The 17704-nt window shown below is 45.6% G+C and overlaps 1 protein-coding gene across 1 annotated transcript in view; it reads right to left on the bottom strand.

The window, feature by feature from the left end:
* Positions 1 to 9346: 9346 nt before the first annotated feature.
* The window catches only part of ino80 (INO80 complex ATPase subunit), a gene marked incomplete at its 3' end in the record, with an annotated part of 127825 nt that continues 119467 nt past the window's right edge, over positions 9347 to 17704 (bottom strand). The window contains 1 exon segment of the mRNA XM_084314217.1: positions 9347 to 9355. Within this exon segment, the coding sequence (XP_084170343.1) occupies positions 9347 to 9355 (9 nt within the window).

The raw sequence follows: 17704 nt of genomic DNA, 5'->3' as shown, positions 1-17704 counted from the left end.
TTTGCAGGGGACTTTTGTTGATACGAAACATACATATTATTCTTATATATATATCCACCCCACGGGGTCGGTACCGACCCAAAAATGTCATATGGTCATAAATCAATATTTTTCAGAATGTTGCATATTTTTGGCAATTTTTAGTGTCCTTTCAGCCGAACAGGATAATGAAAAAATTATCCCACTAAATGGCCAGACGCGTCTTATGGCGACATCTACAATTACCTCATTGAGTCTCCAGGTAAACTAATGTTTATATTTAATTGCAGTGGTCTGTAGCCACTCACACTACCACCGAAGCTCCCCCCTCTGATGGAACAGTCCACATTCATTTGTGCGTCATCTCGCGTCGTCCAGACTCCGTTGACAATCTGCGCATGTGTATGGGGAGTAGGTGCTGGAAAAGGGACTTGATCTCGGCCGATTTAGTTCTGATCGATTAGGAATGGGTCGTGCTGTGTTCAGGAAACTCAGGTGCATAAAAGTCTATTTGATCATGTCTCCAGCACCCCCACAGCCGTATCTGCAACCACTTACATCACAACTCTCATCCACATTCATTCATATGCTCCCCCCGCTATCTCCTCCACGATTTCAGAAACCCGGAAGTGTTGCGGTGGTCTATAGCTGTCGACCAGCGTTGGAATTTTTCCGAACTACACTTCCTGTCAGATACTGTGGGGGTTCAAAGTTCAGCGTTCTGAATGAATCATATCAATAACTGTTATGATTCGCGATAATAAGCCACAAAAGGTAACGTTTTTGACAAATATTGAAACGCAGTTAGTTTCTCCTCCCTATTGTAGGAACAATTAGATCTGAAATTAGTTTCAAAATGGTTGCACTATGGGGAAAATTAAAAAGTACACTAGATTACAGTAGATTTCATTATCTGTTCTTATGCACGCCTGGTGATACTAAATCCAAATTGAACTCGGGCATTTGAAAGATAATATATGTATATATATATATAAATGTGCGAATTGGCTATAATAAGGTAATGTATAAGCATCATATTCTATATTCTATAATAATATTTCAAATTGCATTGGTCCGGATGGGAGAATTCAGTACTGTATCTACAGAACCTTCGGTTTAATCATCTTCCCTTTATTAATTTCCTTCGATTTCTTTGTACACATGATCTCAAGAGGGTACTGAACGAGATCAGTGGCAGTTTTTTAAGTTTGGTCATTATTATCATGGTGTTATTCACTGTCAAAGATGCAAAGAAAAATCATAATTCATATTCTCCTTTGTTTCATCACAATTTAAGCAAGCCTAGTAATAGACACAATATTTCTGACACTGTGAATACATTCCCCGAGGTCCATAGATGTACCTAGATACCAAGAATATGCAAATAGCCCTTGTAGAAGTGGAGCAATATTCCATTTACCTAGGTATATATTTTAGGCGGATTTTCACATTGTGTGGAACAGGTTAAGGCTGTCAAAGTTAACGCGTTATTATGTTGTACATGCTATCATACAGAGTATAGGGGTAGGCTATAATATGAGGTGGGTAATTATTATGAATGTTATATGTCCTAAGTGCTGTTAGTGCTACGGTTACGCCCTTTGACTTGTTACTGACCACTCCTCATATAACATATATCACATATGCTGCCATGGTGATTACAGTAATTTGTAATGCTTAATTGAATTGTGATGCAAGAGAGGTGCTTAGAGTAGCAGCTTTGATTAAATCTGCAGCCTACGGTACGCATGGGCAGAGGAAGACTGGCGCTTTACTGAAGGGGAACCAGAGATCCTTGGGCGAGTATGAGGAATAATGAGGAAAATAGCTGGAGGGACAGGGGGAGCCAGAGGTATCCGAAGACACACAACCTCATTAAGGGAGTAAGGGACAGAATAGAGAGCGCCGACGGCCGAATGACAGTGTGCCGAAAAAGAGAACGCAGAGATGTGAGATAATGGCAAAAGTTTAAAACACTCAAAAGTACCAGAGAGAGAAATCAGATTCAAATGAACTTGCTTTTTCTTGCCTCGTTTCCCCTCGGGCCATTTTGTGATTGCTGTCTTGCTGTGATTGCAACACCTTAAGCTGACACTTTTTTAAAATTGTCATTCCATCATTGATCATCTCACATAGCCAGACGTCTCTCCATATTATGTTAGGGCTGTCCACCGCAGGGGAGATGAGCAAACCAAACACTATCATCTAGGGTGGTGCTAAGCACCTTCCAAAATAGCATTGAGGGAGAAATGTTTCTGTCAACGTTTTCCATCAGGAGAGTGTAGCTTGGTAGCTCAAAGGCATGTTGTTGTAATTGATCCTAGTGATTGGCATTTGGGAAACAGTAAAAACAGTCAAAGTAAAACAGCAAGCAGAAAAGGAAGTTGCTGTCTGCTGATGGAGGTAGTCAGCACCACTGGGGGGCTTATACGTGTGGTCAACATCCTGCAACATCCAAGACTATCGTTGATGTAATGAATTATGATGGATTTTGATGGAAGTGTTAAAGGAAAACTCCAACATTTTGGGAAATTAGCTTATTTAACATCTTCCCTGGAGTTAGACAAGAAGATGCATACCTTTTTTGTCTCTGTGCATGCATTAGGCTTAGGGAACAGCCGCTCCGTTAGCGTAGCTTAGTTTCATCACTGGAAGTGGGTCAGATTTGTACCCTGACGTTCCCTACAGTGCCCTACAGTCACGAAATACACTCCAAATACAACTCCAAAACGTTCCTGTAAACATGTTGTGACCTGTGTATTTACCACGTGGAGAAATAAAAAATAATTGAATTCGACAATTACATTTTCTAAGCAAATATACTTGGAACAATTTTTTGCCTAACCACTCCTCTCTGGGCGCAGTCAGTGATTTCAACGTGACGCGCGGTTTGTTTACATTCTCATTCATTCAAAGGATCCGGAATACGTTTATTTTGTACATTATCTAACGTTAACACGAACCTAAACTAACTTTAGGTTAGTTGTAACGTTAGTTTAGGTTTGTGTTAACGTTAGATAATGTACAAAATAAACGTATTCCGCTGCTATAGACGTCGCTCTTTTATTTTGAAACCCCCCCGACCGGAAGTCATTGCTCTCGTTATTTACTTTAGTGTCCGCCCGGTTCTGTGTTTGTTGGTTAGCTCCGTTAGCTAGCAGCCTATCAAGACCAGCCATTGGAATACTGTTTTCTAAATTAGGGAGTATTAAAGGAGCTCCCGTCTTATACGGAGCTACTGAGCAATTTTGATCCCGTAGTTAGACTGGCTGACGCGCCGTTATATTCCTGGTCTCATACCAAAACAGTCCTTGTCCCAATGACACAATGCAGGCAGCTTACTTGGAAAATTATATTTATTTGCTTCACCGTGCAAACAGAATATCCTTGCTTTTGTTCCTTAAACTGATTAAATAATAATGAATACGATATCTAATTGCCTACAAACATTTCGCCCTGTGGTGTGTTCGTGCGTGCGTGCGGTCAAAAACCATTGCCCTTTTCCGGGTCAAAACTCCTCCTCCTACAGGTTTACCTGACCCTTAAATAAAAGAAGCGCCACCCCCTGGTCACATAAATCCACTGCACATTAATCCATTTTGGCCGTTACAGGGAGGCTTTTAATCTTCAAGGTAAGAGGATTTTAAGTCATGGTATCCATAAACTTCAATTGGTTCGGATCCTTTGAATGAAGGAGAATGTAAACAAACCGCGCGTCACGTTGAAATCACTGACAAAGAATTCGGAGTATATTTGCTTAGAAAACGTAATTGTCGAATTCAATAATTTTTTATTTCTCCACGTGGTAAATACACAGGTCACGACATGTTTACAGGAACGTTTTGGAGTTGTATTTGGAGTGTATTTCGTGATTGTAGGACACAGTAGGGAACGTCAGGGTACAAATCTGACCCACTTCCAGTGATGAAGCTAAGCTACGCTAACGGAGCGGCTGTTCCCTAAGCCTAATGCATGCACAGAGACAAAAAAGGTATGCATCTTCTTGTCTAACTCCAGGGAAGATGTTAAATAAGCTAATTTCCCAAAATGTTGGAGTTTTCCTTTAACTGAATTTGTTACAACCACAGCCAGGGCCTCTCTCTCACCTGCCTGGCAGCAGGCTTCCACACCCTTATATGGGCAGCTTCCTGTCCGTGCTTACACACGCTGTCTCTCTGGATCAACCTACACAACTGAGACTTGTCAGATCATCACCAGGCCTGGATATGAGACCTGTGTTCCTGCCACTCCTCGTCCGAGTGTTGCTTCACCTGCCTTGGTACTAGGACTCCTAACTGTTGCTTGCTCTGTCTCTATACCTGCCCTGCCCTAACCTTGTCTCTCTGTGTGTAGGATTGCATGCTCCCGGTCTGCGTCTCACCCCGAGACACCACCAGCCTGGACTCTCCCTGGGAATCACATGGAGTGACCTTCCTCTCTCCTTTTGCACATTCCAGTCATTCTAACACCTGTCTGCATGGTACCTGAATTAAACATTCTAAACCGCCTCATTCTCCTCTGCCTTGTGTTCTGCTCTTGGGTTCAAAACCTTAACTAACGTTAGCTGCTAATGCTAACTAAGCTAAGCTAAATAGCTGGGTTTCGTGGAGTTCCAATAGTGACGAAAGGGGGGGCTAAGCCTGTCTCGCTCTCTCTCTCTCTCTCTCTCTCTCTCTCTCTCTCTCTCTCTCTCTCTCTCTCTCTCTCTCTCTCTCTCTCGCTCTCTCTCTTTCTCTCTCTCTTTCTCTCTCTCTCCTCTCTCTCTCTCTCTCTCTCTCTCTCTCTCTCTCTCTCTCTCTCTCTCTCTCTCTCTCTCTCTCTCTCTTTCAGTCTGTGTTCAATGATGATGATCAATGAAGTAGCCAAAAGTTACACTATAAAAACTAACTGGATAGTTGATGATAGTAAATATTTCACTTCATTAGCAAAGATATTGTAAAATCATTGAGGGCTAAATCCACAAAGAATGGATTGCACGGAGCAAGTTGCACCCTTACTTAAAATTCATTATGAATTGAAAATGGGGGACGCTGATGTAAACAAGACGAAAGTCTTTCTCTAGTCTGCATCCCCTTAACAATTGTGTGTATTGAGCCGTACTGTATTGTACCCATTCTGCAATCTGTTAATAAAATGTTCATTCAATCAATCACTGTGCAGATTGATTGATTGAATGAAAATTGTATTAACAGATTGGTCTTGCTCGAAAAAGAGATCTTTGATCTCAAGTGACTACCTGGTCAAATAAAGGTTAAATAAAATAAAGGTTAAAAAGTTAACACATCCTGCGCCAAAAACGTCATACAACGTGTTTCAAGTTCATGCTAATTCTGCCAATCCACGGTGTACGACGTTATTGAGATCATATAAAAAAGAAATTTGCCATGTTATTCATATTTCCCTCACAGAGCCTGGTCTGATGCAGTGTGAGCCGGCACAACTCTGCGAGTTGCCAAACCGGAAATGGCCGAGTCGATCTCGGTGCGTCTCCGAAATGCGTCCGGCCACTCGCATATTGTTGCGGGACTGTAGACACGCGTCCGTGTGTAGCGATCGCTGCCATAACGCAATAATCGATACGATTTGGCCATGTATTATGATTATACAAACCGGAAATGGATTTAGGCGATCGCCGTCAAATAAGTGGGATCTTTTTCCTCCAGTCTCATCGTCGAACGGTAAGAGGATGCTGACGTTACTTTCAGCCTGTTTGTTTATTATTATCCATGCAAACTGCTCTGATCAATATATCACCCATACTACATAAAGCATTTAACGACGATCACGGAATTATAAACGACCCACCCCCTCCGTTCATCCGCGCATGATCAGTCATAACGTTTAGGATCATGTACAGTTGACATTTTTAATATAGCGTGGATCGGCAACAAACGGCATTTGATCATCTATATATGCGTTTATGCCTATATCTCACGTTCTAGGAATTTCTGCAGAAAACGATAAAAACATATTTATATTCTAGACGGTATTTTCGTATGAATGTATGCATGAAAAAGTAAAACGTTCCTACATCCTGAACGATAGATAATCGATGTTAAATGGGCCATAGTAATGTCAATTTAGCAATACAATTTAAAAAGTTATAGCCCTGCAAAGAAGGTGAACATCTCCATAGACTTACAGTGCTGGCAGAGAATGGTATAAGATGCTCAAATTGCGTGGCAGGGAATGTGTTAAGGGGATGCAGACTAGAGAAAGACTTTCGTCTTGTTTACATCAGGGTCCCCCATTTTCAATTCATAATGAATTTTAAGTAAGGGTGCAACTTGCTCCGTGCAATCCATTCTTTGTGGATTTAGCCCTAAGTCTGCTATAAGCTATACTCCCTCTCTCTCGTGTGTGTGTGTGTGTGTGTGTGTGTGTGTGTGTGTGTGTGTGTGTGTGTGTGTGTGTGTGTGTGTGTGTGTGTGTGTGTGTGTGTGTGTGTGTGTGACGTATACTATAGGCTACTATTTTTGACATGGATTAGGCCAAGGGCGTAACTTTGTTGTCAGTGGTGGGGGGGACACATTTGGAGGCGTGGTCAGTGGCGGAGGGGTGCTACGTATAGTTGTATGGTCGTGGCGGGTGGGGTGAGGGGGGGTGAAGGGGGGTGTGTCCCCTTTTTGTAGATTTTTTTTTTTAATCAGTTGTGCAAGTAAATTTTGGTGAGTTGTTTCTAATAATAATAATAATTCATTTTATTTATATAGCGCTTCTCAATAACCCGAAGTCGCTGACAATAGTCGGGAGCAAGAGTACAAACAAAGAAACAAAAGCAAAGAAACAAAAACAAAGATACAACAAAGAAACAAAACAAAAGGAAGATGAGACCATGGGGGGAACAGGGAAGACAGCATGATAGCACAAAAAAGACTGGAGACAGACATCAATCAGGTTGGAGGGGGGGGGTTATGGGTGGGGGGGGTTGAAGGCAAGGGAGAACAGGTGGGTTTTGAGGCGAGCTTTGAAGGTGGAGAGTGTAGGGGAGTCTCTGATGGACTGGGGGAGGGAGTTCCAGAGTCGGGGTGCAGTACGAGAGAAGGCCCAATCTCCAAAGTTTTTAAGCTTGGATGTCGGGACAGTGAGGGAGGCAGTGGAGGAGGACAGGAGGGAATTCTATATACAATTCACTTATGACAATTAAGTCATAATGCTGCGCGAGTCTCGGAACGTGCATACTGCGTAGTTATACAGCTATTTGTAACTGATGGGCCAATCAGAGCAGCTGATGTGACCCCTGTGTATTATGCAATATTTCAGAAGGAGCAGATTAGATATCTGAAATGGCTGATTTTTTATGTTGTTGATATCCAGGGGGATAGAGATCAAAGGGTAAATTTGATAATTGAACCATGATTTAAACATGATACATTGTACTGAATCTTAAAAGGGGACATATTTGAGCCCTTTTACCTAAAATATATGATTAATATAATTACCTACAGTAGGTTAGTGTGACTTGACTTTCACACTGCAAGCAAGTTTCTGTCAACGTCATCTGTGGTTTTCCCCTTTTACATTGACCAAAAAATATTAAATCAAAACTTACATTGTATCAAGGTGGCAGTAGGGCAGTGCTTGTCATTTCTGTTTCTGCTCATTGCTTGGATGTGAATGGCCCCGTTTACAATCGGACGTCTTGAGGCTAAGGTTTTTTTCCTCAGACGCGGAGTGATACTGACTTGTGAAAAGGAATTCGAATCATAGCTGTGGATACGCTCATTATACCATGGCTATGAACCAATCATATTGCTGGATTCGAGCTACCTTTTTTATAATCTAAATTCATACACAGGGGCATCATTATGTCGTCTTTGTTTGGTTCAGTGTAAAAAAGCAAAGCGGCCAAAATTGAGGAAAAAATATCTAAATTTTTTTGGTTTTAGCGCCACTTAAGACATTTTCGGGCCGATTTTGGGATTCACGAACGGTCCCTTCTCCTGGATTCGGTGGATTAAGAGCAGGATTTAGGAGCGCTGAAGAGCAGTCGTAAATCGACAGACTGGTGTGCGCCGTGTTCTTTAAGGGCTCTATTTGGGAGGAATAATGTTGCTTTCGTTCATGTCAACTCTACAGGCCTCCTTGAAATTAATCAATCATAATTTAAATAAATATGACAATACTTGTATGCAAAGAAATTACGTTTTACATTTACAGTCATGCCTCAACGATGCATTTGATGTCCGAAAATAAATAATAGCACTACACCAACAGTGCAAATGACAATAAATAAGAACTAAAGCTAATCGCGTGGATATATCTATATCTTGCTAGTATATTGTTGCAACGGGGTAAGGTGGTGAGGGTGGAGGTAGAACCCAGTGCAGCAGGACGAGAGCGAGAAGAGATATGAGGCAGGAGACGGCGGTCACGATTAAAGAGCTTTACTTAGCAACGTGACAAAAGTACATTAAAGCATGAACAAAAGGGCGCAGCCGAGCTGGCACTGAGAGAAAACAAAACCTAACCAAAAACAGGACTGAACACTCGAAACAAAAGAGCAATAAAACAGAACACTAATATACACTTACTTAGACAGAACACAACTACAGGGCATGGACAACGTTGACAAAGACACCACAGGAACAGGTATAACGGAGGAATGACGCCACAACCAAGTGAGGACAACCCACACTTAAATAACAGACTAATTACAAATTAACAACAGCTGGCAAGCCAGTCTAAAACAAATCATCAACCACAAGGACACAAAAGCATAATTACCAAAACACCAGACAGGGGAACAACATCAAATAGGGGAGGGAAAGTTAACAACAGCACACACCATGAAACCACATTAATCATACTATTAATTATATTCATTACATTTGTCAACATGGTTAATGCTGGTGACCACTAGAGGGTGGTATGAGACCATTGTCCACTCCTTGTTTGTGGTGTTGACTCTCCCAGACTTGAGCTGGTCTGGGAGTGTAACAGTACCCCCCCCCCCCGAACGGGGGGCTTTCAGACCCTTGAGAACATCGTCCGGACACGGGCGAAGCAGGAGGCCGGGACCCTGGAAAACACAGAGGACGAGGACCCGGAGAACTGGGGCCGGGAGTCTGAGGAAAGAACCCAGGTGGGGCATAGCAGCCAGGGGGTCTGAAAACTGGTGCAGAGGCCCGGAGAGGGGGGGTGGGGATGGGGATGGGGACAGAGCCCCAGAGAGGGGGTGGGGACGGGAACAGAGGCCCGGAGAGGGGGGCTGGACCCGGGGACAGAGGCCCGATGAGGGGGGGTGGGGACTGGGACAGAGGCCCGGAGAGGGGGGCTGGACCCGGGGACAGAGGTCCGACGAGGGGTGGTGGGGACGGGAACAGAGGCCCGGAGAGGGAAGGTGGGGAGAGAAACAGGGGGCCGGTCAGGGAACCTGGAGCCAAGGGGCGAGGGTAAGGACACCGGAGCAGGATCCCGGATGAGGGACCCTCCCGTCGCCGGACTAGGAACCGGATCGGGAGAGCCGGAATGGAGGTGTGGCGGCGACGACCCCCGGAGTAGAACCCAGCGTAGACCTCGGCGAAGACCACGGCGAGGACCAGGGCGCCGGTCACGGTGTAGGGTTGGACCAGCGGGGAAGCCGGGAGCCGGCGTAGCAGCCGGACCAGGTGTAGAGGCTGGGCAGGGGCGTCCTGCCTCCTCTGGCCCCCTGCAGGGGAGCACCTGGGCTGGGCATCCTGCCTCCTCTGGCCCCCTGCTGGGGAGCACCTGGGCTGGGCGTCCTGCCTCCTCTGGCCCCCTGCTGGGGAGCACCTGGGCTGGGCGTCCTGCCTCCTCTGACCCCCTGCCGGGGAGCACCTGGGCTGGGCGTCCTGCCTCCTCTGGCCCCCTGCCGGGGAGCACCTGGGCTGGGCGTCCTGCCTCCTCTGACCCCCTGCCGGGGAGCACCTGGGCTGGGCAGAGCGTGGAGACTGGACCGGTATCGGCGGCAAGACGTGGCGTAGGGGCTGGAGAAGGAACAGTAACTGCCGGAGCTGCCCTGGCAGGAACCAGGCTGGCAGTGAAGGTTTGGTTAGCTGCCTGTGCAGTGCTAGGTGCCGGCACTGTGCTACCCGCAAGGGCTACGCTAGCCGGGGCTAAGGAAATAGCTACCGGAGCTACACTAGTGGCAGGAGCCAAACTAGCTGTAGGGCCAACGCTAGCTGTCTGGGTTGTGCTAGCTGCGGGACCCATGTTAAGTAAATTTCTGCTAGCTGCAGGAGCTATGCTAGCCGGAGCTAAGGAAGTAGCTACCAGAGCTGCACTAGTAGCAGGAGCCAAACTAGCTGTAGGGCCAACGCTAGCTGTCTGGGTTGTGCTAGCTGCGGGACCCATGTTAAGTGAATTTCTGCTAGCTGCAGGAGCTATGCTAGCCGGAGCTAAGGAAGTAGCTACCGGAGCTTCACTAGTAGCAGGAGCCACACTAGCAGTAGGAGCTACGCTAGCTTTCTGTGTTGTGCCACTCCTCTTAGACTTGCTAGCCTTGTGTGACTTGCTAGCCGCAAGTGCTACGCTGGCTATAGGACCTGAACCAGCAGTAGAGGAAGCTAGGGGGATCACTGCTGGAGCTACGCTGGCGGTAGGGTCCTGGTTAGCTGCAGAGCCTAAGCTAGCTATCGTAAATAAGCTAGCAGCTCCGGTCATAATAACCCCTTTAGTCTTGCTAGCCTTCGCAGCCAACCGCAGATGCCAAGCTAGCAGACGGGCTGCCCTAGCTGTGGAGGGTGGAGCAGGACGAAACCTCTCCATGAGGTCTGTGACCTGGCCGGTCAAGACATCCATCTGTGGCTCCAGTTCCGGACGCTCATTCACGACAGACTGGATTAGCTTTAACAAAAAAAAACATTTATGAGGGGTGTAGTTTGCATGATCCCCATCATGTATCATGCCACTAATGATGGTCATTGTCCCTGTCACTCGGTCCGCTGGGTTCTTAGATGGTGGCATCATTCTGTTGCAACGGGGTAAGGTGGTGAGGGTGGAGGTAGAACCCAGTGCAGCAGGACGAGAGCGAGAAGAGATATGAGGCAGGAGACGACGGTCAAGATTAAAGAGCTTTACTTAGCAACGTGACAAAAGTACATTAAAGCATGAACAAAAGGGCGCAGCCGAGCTGGCACTGAGAGAAAACAAAACCTAACCAAAAACCGGACTGAACACTCAAAACAAAAGAGCAATAAAACAGAACACTAATATACACTTACTTAGACAGAACACAACTACAGGGCATGGACAACGTTGACAAAGACACCACAGGAACAGGTATAACGGAGGAATGACGCCACAACCAAGTGAGGACAACCCACAACAGACAAATTTTACAAATTGACAACAGCTGGCAAGCCAGTCTAAAACAAATCATCAACCACAAGGACACAAAAGCATAATTACCAAAACACAACCAGACAGGGGAACAACATCAAACAAGGGGAGGGAAAGTTAACAACAGCACACACCATGAAACCACATTAATCATACTATTAATTATATTCATTACATTTGTCAACATGGTTAATGTGCCGGCCTGCACCATCTGCTGGTGACCACTAGAGGGTGGTATGAGACCATTGTCCACTCCTTGTCTGTGGTGTTGACTCTCCCAGACTTGAGCTGGTCTGGGAGTGTAACAGTATATAATATTGATGCAGAGAGAACTCACACTACCCTCACCATCTCCCTTCCTCGCTGTGCAGGTGCCCTGACCGACCTGTAGGAGTCGTTGTTTACAACGACCAGATTACCACCCTCCGGCTTCCCTCCCGCTGACTCTGCCAATTGAGCCAGTATGACGGCCGGCCAAGCCGGAGGCAACGCTGACAGCCGGATTCGATACCAGTGTCTCTCGTGTTGGTGACGAGCGATTAGTCCGCTGCGCCACCCAGCCACCCTCTTAGAAGGATGTCTTGAAGTCAAAGTGACTTCACTTTTGTGAACTGAACCTTAATTTTTGAATAAAGAAGCTTCTGATATTAAGAAGTAGTACAGAACTCCCATTTTCCTATAACGGTATACATCTACCATCATCGACCAGAAGAATACCACATCGGCATGTTCGAATACTTTTTTCTGTAGAACTTATGTCCACAGACCACAGACTTTTCCAATTTTCTTTTTATAAATCATCACACACATTTCTGAAAGGTTCCTCTGAAAAGTTCCTCTTGACAATTACCCAAGACAAACTGCAGCCTTTACTCTTTTCTCTCCTTGGAGAACACAGCGTTCTGCAGCCTCAGCCTCTGGTATATTATATTGTCGTACCAATTCCACCTCTTTGCTTTGTGTGACCCCAGCCAGACACAGCATGGCCTCCTCTCCCCCTTCTGCCAGTGGCTTTCTATGAGTTCTTGGTTATTACGCCACTGTCTCTCAGTACTTTCCCTGTGACTCTCGTTTGCTCTGTCTCTCTTTGCTCTGGTACTCTCTGTCCATTTTCACTTCTCAGTCCACGGACCTCTCCGATACATCCCTCCTCCCTCATCTTCTCTCACCACACCTTTACACCTGACTGTTCATCCCTCCTCCCTCATCTTCTATCACCACACCTTTACACCTGACTGTTCATCCCTCCTCCCTCATCTTCTCTCACCACACCTTTACACCTGACTGTTCATCCCTCCTCCCTCATCTTCTATCACCACACCTTTATACCTGACTGTTCATCCCTCCTCCCTCATCTTCTCTCACCACACCTTTACACCTGACTGTTCATCCCTCCTCCCTCATCTTCTCTCACCGCACCTTTATACCTGACTGTTCATCGCTCCTCCCTCATCTTCTCTCACCACACCTTTATACCTGACTGTTCATCCATCCTCCCTCTTCTTCTCCACCACACCTTTACACCTGACTGTTCATCCATCCTCCCTCTTCTTCTCCACCACACCTTTATACCTGACTGTTCATCCATCCTCCCTCTTCTTCTCCACCACACCTTTATACGTGACTGTTCATCCATCCTCCCTCTTCTTCTCGACCACACCTTTATACCTGACTGTTCATCCATCCTCCCTCATCTTCTCTCACCACACCTTTATACCTGACTGTTCATCCATCCTCCCTCTTCTTCTCCACCACACCTTTATACCTGACTGTTCATCCATCCTCCCTCTTCTTCTCCACCACACCTTTATACCTGACTGTTCATCCATCCTCCCTCTTCTTCTCGACCACACCTTTATACCTGACTGTTCATCCATCCTCCCTCTTCTTCTCGACCACACCTTTATACCTGACTGTTCATCCATCCTCCCTCTTCTTCTCGAGCACACCTTTGCACCTGACTGTTCATCCATCCTCCTTTTCTTTTTATCTGACTATTCATCCCTCCTTCTTCTTCTCTTGTTTATATCTGACTGTAAAGTTACATCCCTCTTTCTTCTTCTCTTCCTTACACCTGACTGTCCATCCCTTGTTTCTTTGCCATCCTTGACATTGCGCATTGTGCCCTTTGCTCTCCTCCAACACTAACTGCCCTCTTCCTCTTCTCTGTTCTCTCTCCCTCCCTCCCTCCCTCCCTCCACTCATCCTTTTATTGCTCTCCAGAGCTACAGCATGTTAGCGCTGGGAGCTGCTCTGATTCCATCTCCCAAATAAATGACTGTGCTGGAGTCGATAAAGAGAGGGGAATGGCAGAACGATTGTGGGGGTGGAGAGGGAACTCTCATTCCCTGCAGATAAGCACATGAGCACTGTGTGTGCGTGTGTGTGTGCGTGTGTGTGTGCGTGTGTGTGTGCGTGTGTGTGTGCGTGTGTGTGTGCGTGTGTGTGTGTGTGTGTGTGTGTGTGTGTGTGTGTGGATCCTGAGGGTGCCTCGGTGGTTATCAGCCTCCGACACTCCTGGCCTCGGTGAAGACCACCCCTCACTGCTTCTCCCTGATCTAAAGTGATAGGCCCTACTCTTGCCTGCAGGCACAACCAAAGACATCCTTCTCCTTCTCTCTTTTATTTTCTTTCTTTCATGTCCTCCATCACTCGTGGCTTTAAAATGTTCAATCAGTTAGCCGGAGATAAAAATTTTATTATATCCGCCAGTCTTTGGCATTTCGTAATGTGCCTTAGTGATTCTGCATGCCTTACAGCACATTAAGAACGGGAGCACACTATGGAACGAAAACAATTTAACCTTTTATTACCGAAAGATTACAATAAATAAAAAACGAAAGACAGCTACTGCATGGGTCAGCAGCTTCACTGATGTTTTTCTGATGAAGCCTTGATTGAAGAATAATTACAGAATTTGCTGAAGAGAATCAGACTCATTCTCAGAGCTGAACGTGAATAATGGACCTGTGTTCTCCGAGTAAACACACAAAATACTAAACAGGCGAGCACATGAGACACTTCTCCCTGAATGCCTAAACCTCCCTGGCACGCCTTCTTATAGCAGGCTGGTAATTAAGAGCAGCAGCTGTGGTTCCTGACACATCCAGGCTACATTTCGGCGGTGGAACACGCCAGTCCCGGGGTCACCGCACCCGACCTCCATAACTCCCTGTTCTCCCTCTGTGACAAATTGGGTTCGGTAGGTAAAATGTTTGACGTTTCTTTTTTTGTTCTTTCCATGTTTATGTGTCTGCAGACAACACGTCCCCGAGGCAATCCAATGTTTTGTCTCAGCAGACATGGGGGGGGGGGGGGGGGGGCGGGTTGCTGTTGCCAGCGAGGGGCAGACAAAAACACAAGTGATTTAATGTTAAATGTCAAATGTTCCCACACGCAATCATTCATAAAATACCTCTTTAAATTTAATGATACCAGAGATGTGCTCATCATTTTTCAGGATTTTCTTTTTTTTTATAATAAAACACAAGATACTTGCACCCTAATGATAAGGAGAAGCGCTCAATGAATAAACCCAATCCCATTGCCAAATGAAAGTCTAACATGCCTATGAATACTTATACTATGGAACGACACACCACAAATGTATTGTATTGCATTGCCTACTTCAACAGAACCATGCCCCTTTGATGTGAGCTGGTGTTTCATTAGGTAACGGTTAGGCCAACACCTCGGCAGCGCTAAACAGCTAGCTCTGATGTCCCAGGACCACCTCCCTCCATACTAGCTCTATCTGCCCATGTTGTTACTCTCTAGAACTTCCTTGTGTTATCTTATCCTTGTGTCAAAAACATAACAATATCCCACATGGAACAGAAACAAAAGAAAAAGGACACTCTTACCCTTTGTTTACTTTGGCCCCCAGCTATTTTTCCTCAATCAAATCCACTGACTTCCTTTCAAGGCCTCATTCGGTGAAGTCTCCTTGACTGAATAAACTATCCGCTGACTCACAGACCATAACACATAACAAGGTCTGGCCTCAGGTTAGTAACTATTTCTCATGGAACAAGTTTTCCTCCCAAATCTACTTGCATCTCCCAATCCTTAGCACTCTTTAGCCGACCTGACTCCTGTCCGCTGAAAAACCTACCTCCTCTACATTTCTCTCCCTCACAGACAAATTGAACACACTCTCCATTACATGACATATGCCTATGACAGCAGCCGACTAGTACGCGTGCTGGAGGGGGGCAGCCTAAGACTGTCTCATCACCAAAGTCCCATCCCCCAGCTGACGGCATTGTAGTTAGTGTCATAAATCCCCGCCCCTCCCGTTGCTGCAACTGTGGTTTCTGGACAATCTCTCCTCCCCCCATCTATCTATCTATCTATCTATCTATCTATCTATCTATCTATCTATCTATCTATCTATCTATCTATCTATCTATCTATCTATCTATCTATCTATCTATCTATCTATCTATCTATCTATCTATCTATCTATCTATCTATCTATCTATCTATCTATCTATCTATCTATCTATCTATCTATCTATCTATCTATCTATCTATCTATCTATCTATCTATCTATCTATCTATCTATCTATCTATCTATCTATCTATCTATCCTGAATTGACCTGTAGTAGTCGTTCAATTCCTACTGCTAAGCTAAGTTCTTTCAAAACATGGTTATGTTGCCATGTATACCGACCTTGAGAAATACTAGTCTTACAGCCTGACATGGCAAGGACATGGGGTCCCCATCTACCCATAGATTTAGGTTTGGTGCCATCCGAACAATGAACTTTTCTCTCTACTGGCATCAGACAAATGCTACCGCAGCCTGAAGGCCAACACAGAGAGGCTCAAGGGAAGATACTACCCACAAGCCATCTGGATCGCAAATAACAAAAGTAAAGACTCTGTCTAGTAACTGTACAATATACTGACTGCATCATATACCATTCACTTAGATATTCCCTTATATAGATATTCCCTTTGGACTCTCAAGGTTTTGAGCCTACCGTCCCTAGTGAGGCTTGTATGGAGAGTTTTCCCTTATCTCTGTATCTCTTTATCTGTTATTGGGTGAAGAGTGTGTGTGTGGGGGAGGTGTAGCAGAAGAAACATTTCACTAACATCGTCCTTCTGATGAGACGTGATGAATAAAGACTTAATTTTTCTTTTAACAAAGTATTGGTCGACTGAAGACCAAACTGTCTGATTGTACATAGTATACGTTGATCCTTATTGCTTTTATTGCATGTCTGTCCTAGTATATTTATGCAGGTCAGGTGTGTAAAAAGGGCTTACTTTATATGATGTTGTGTTGCCGGTGGTAAATGTGGCAAAATATATAGGTTAGAAAAAGTAAATTCTCTGTCCAACGTTTTCTGTAGTCCACCATCCAACCTCTTTAACAAAGACATTATCACATGGCCTGACATCCTTGGTTGCCTACTGACTCTGGTAAGCTTGATTTCCTCCCTGCATTGTCTCCGGTGGGGGCGGAGGTGGGTGACCTTTGTCTGACCTTTTTCTCTCCAAACCACACAGCGTCATCCGGTCTGTCTATTCTCACAGGCTAACAGACCTCAACACAGTGTGTGTGTGTGTGTGTGTGTGTGTGTGTGTGTGTGTGTGTGTGTGTGTGTGTGTGTGTGTGTGTGTGTGTGTGTGTGTGTGTGTGTGTGTGTGTGTGTGTGTGTGTGTGTGTGTGTGTGTGTGTGTGTGTGTGTGTGTGCGTGCGTGCGTGCGTGTGCGTGCGTGCGTGCGTGCATGCCAGTTTGTGTGTGTGTTTATGAAAGGTCTACCGGGCCAGCTGAACGTCGATCCTGACAATGTTTCTGCCTGAGAGGCTATGAAATATACACAAACCCACACCGATGCACAAATACACCTAAATGTAGCAACCTGGAAAATATGCCTATTATCCAGATGTGCTGACTTGCCTCTTATCTCCCCTTTGTGCACAAAGACATGTTGACTAGTTTCCATTGATATTCTCACGAACAATGATGCGAGCTCCTCCTTCTTCTATCGCTGGAATATGGATTATGAACAGGATTACTGGACCATACTCTATCAGTCTTTTCCCTGTGTGACTAGTTGGCGACCAGCATGGGGCGGTGGCAGGCAGAGAGTGTCGGAGAGAGATGGAAGGAAATATATGGAAGCGGAAGAGGAGAGACGCTCTCTTCTGCTTGGGATGTTGCTGTGAACGGTCGCAGCTGCGACGGGAGGTGCTTTGGAATAGCCCCATTAAAGAACCCCCAGAGAGCCCCGCCGGAGCGAGCGACGGGTTAGTGCGTGAGTAAGAGAGTCTGGAGCTAACGAGACTAACGTCTAACGTTATCGGGTTATAGTATTTACTGTGTGCGGTATAGTAGTATGCTGTTAACGGCTCCGTCTGACTTCAGTAGACTACCGGGCGCGCGGCGCTGAAGAGACCGGTG

The sequence above is a fragment of the Notolepis coatsorum genome (genome assembly GCF_963971535.1).
Source record: "Notolepis coatsorum genome assembly, chromosome: 5".
Classification (NCBI taxonomy): domain Eukaryota; kingdom Metazoa; phylum Chordata; class Actinopteri; order Aulopiformes; family Paralepididae; genus Notolepis; species Notolepis coatsorum.
Note: the sequence above shows the minus strand (reverse complement) of the source record. Positions and strands in the feature narration are given on the sequence as shown.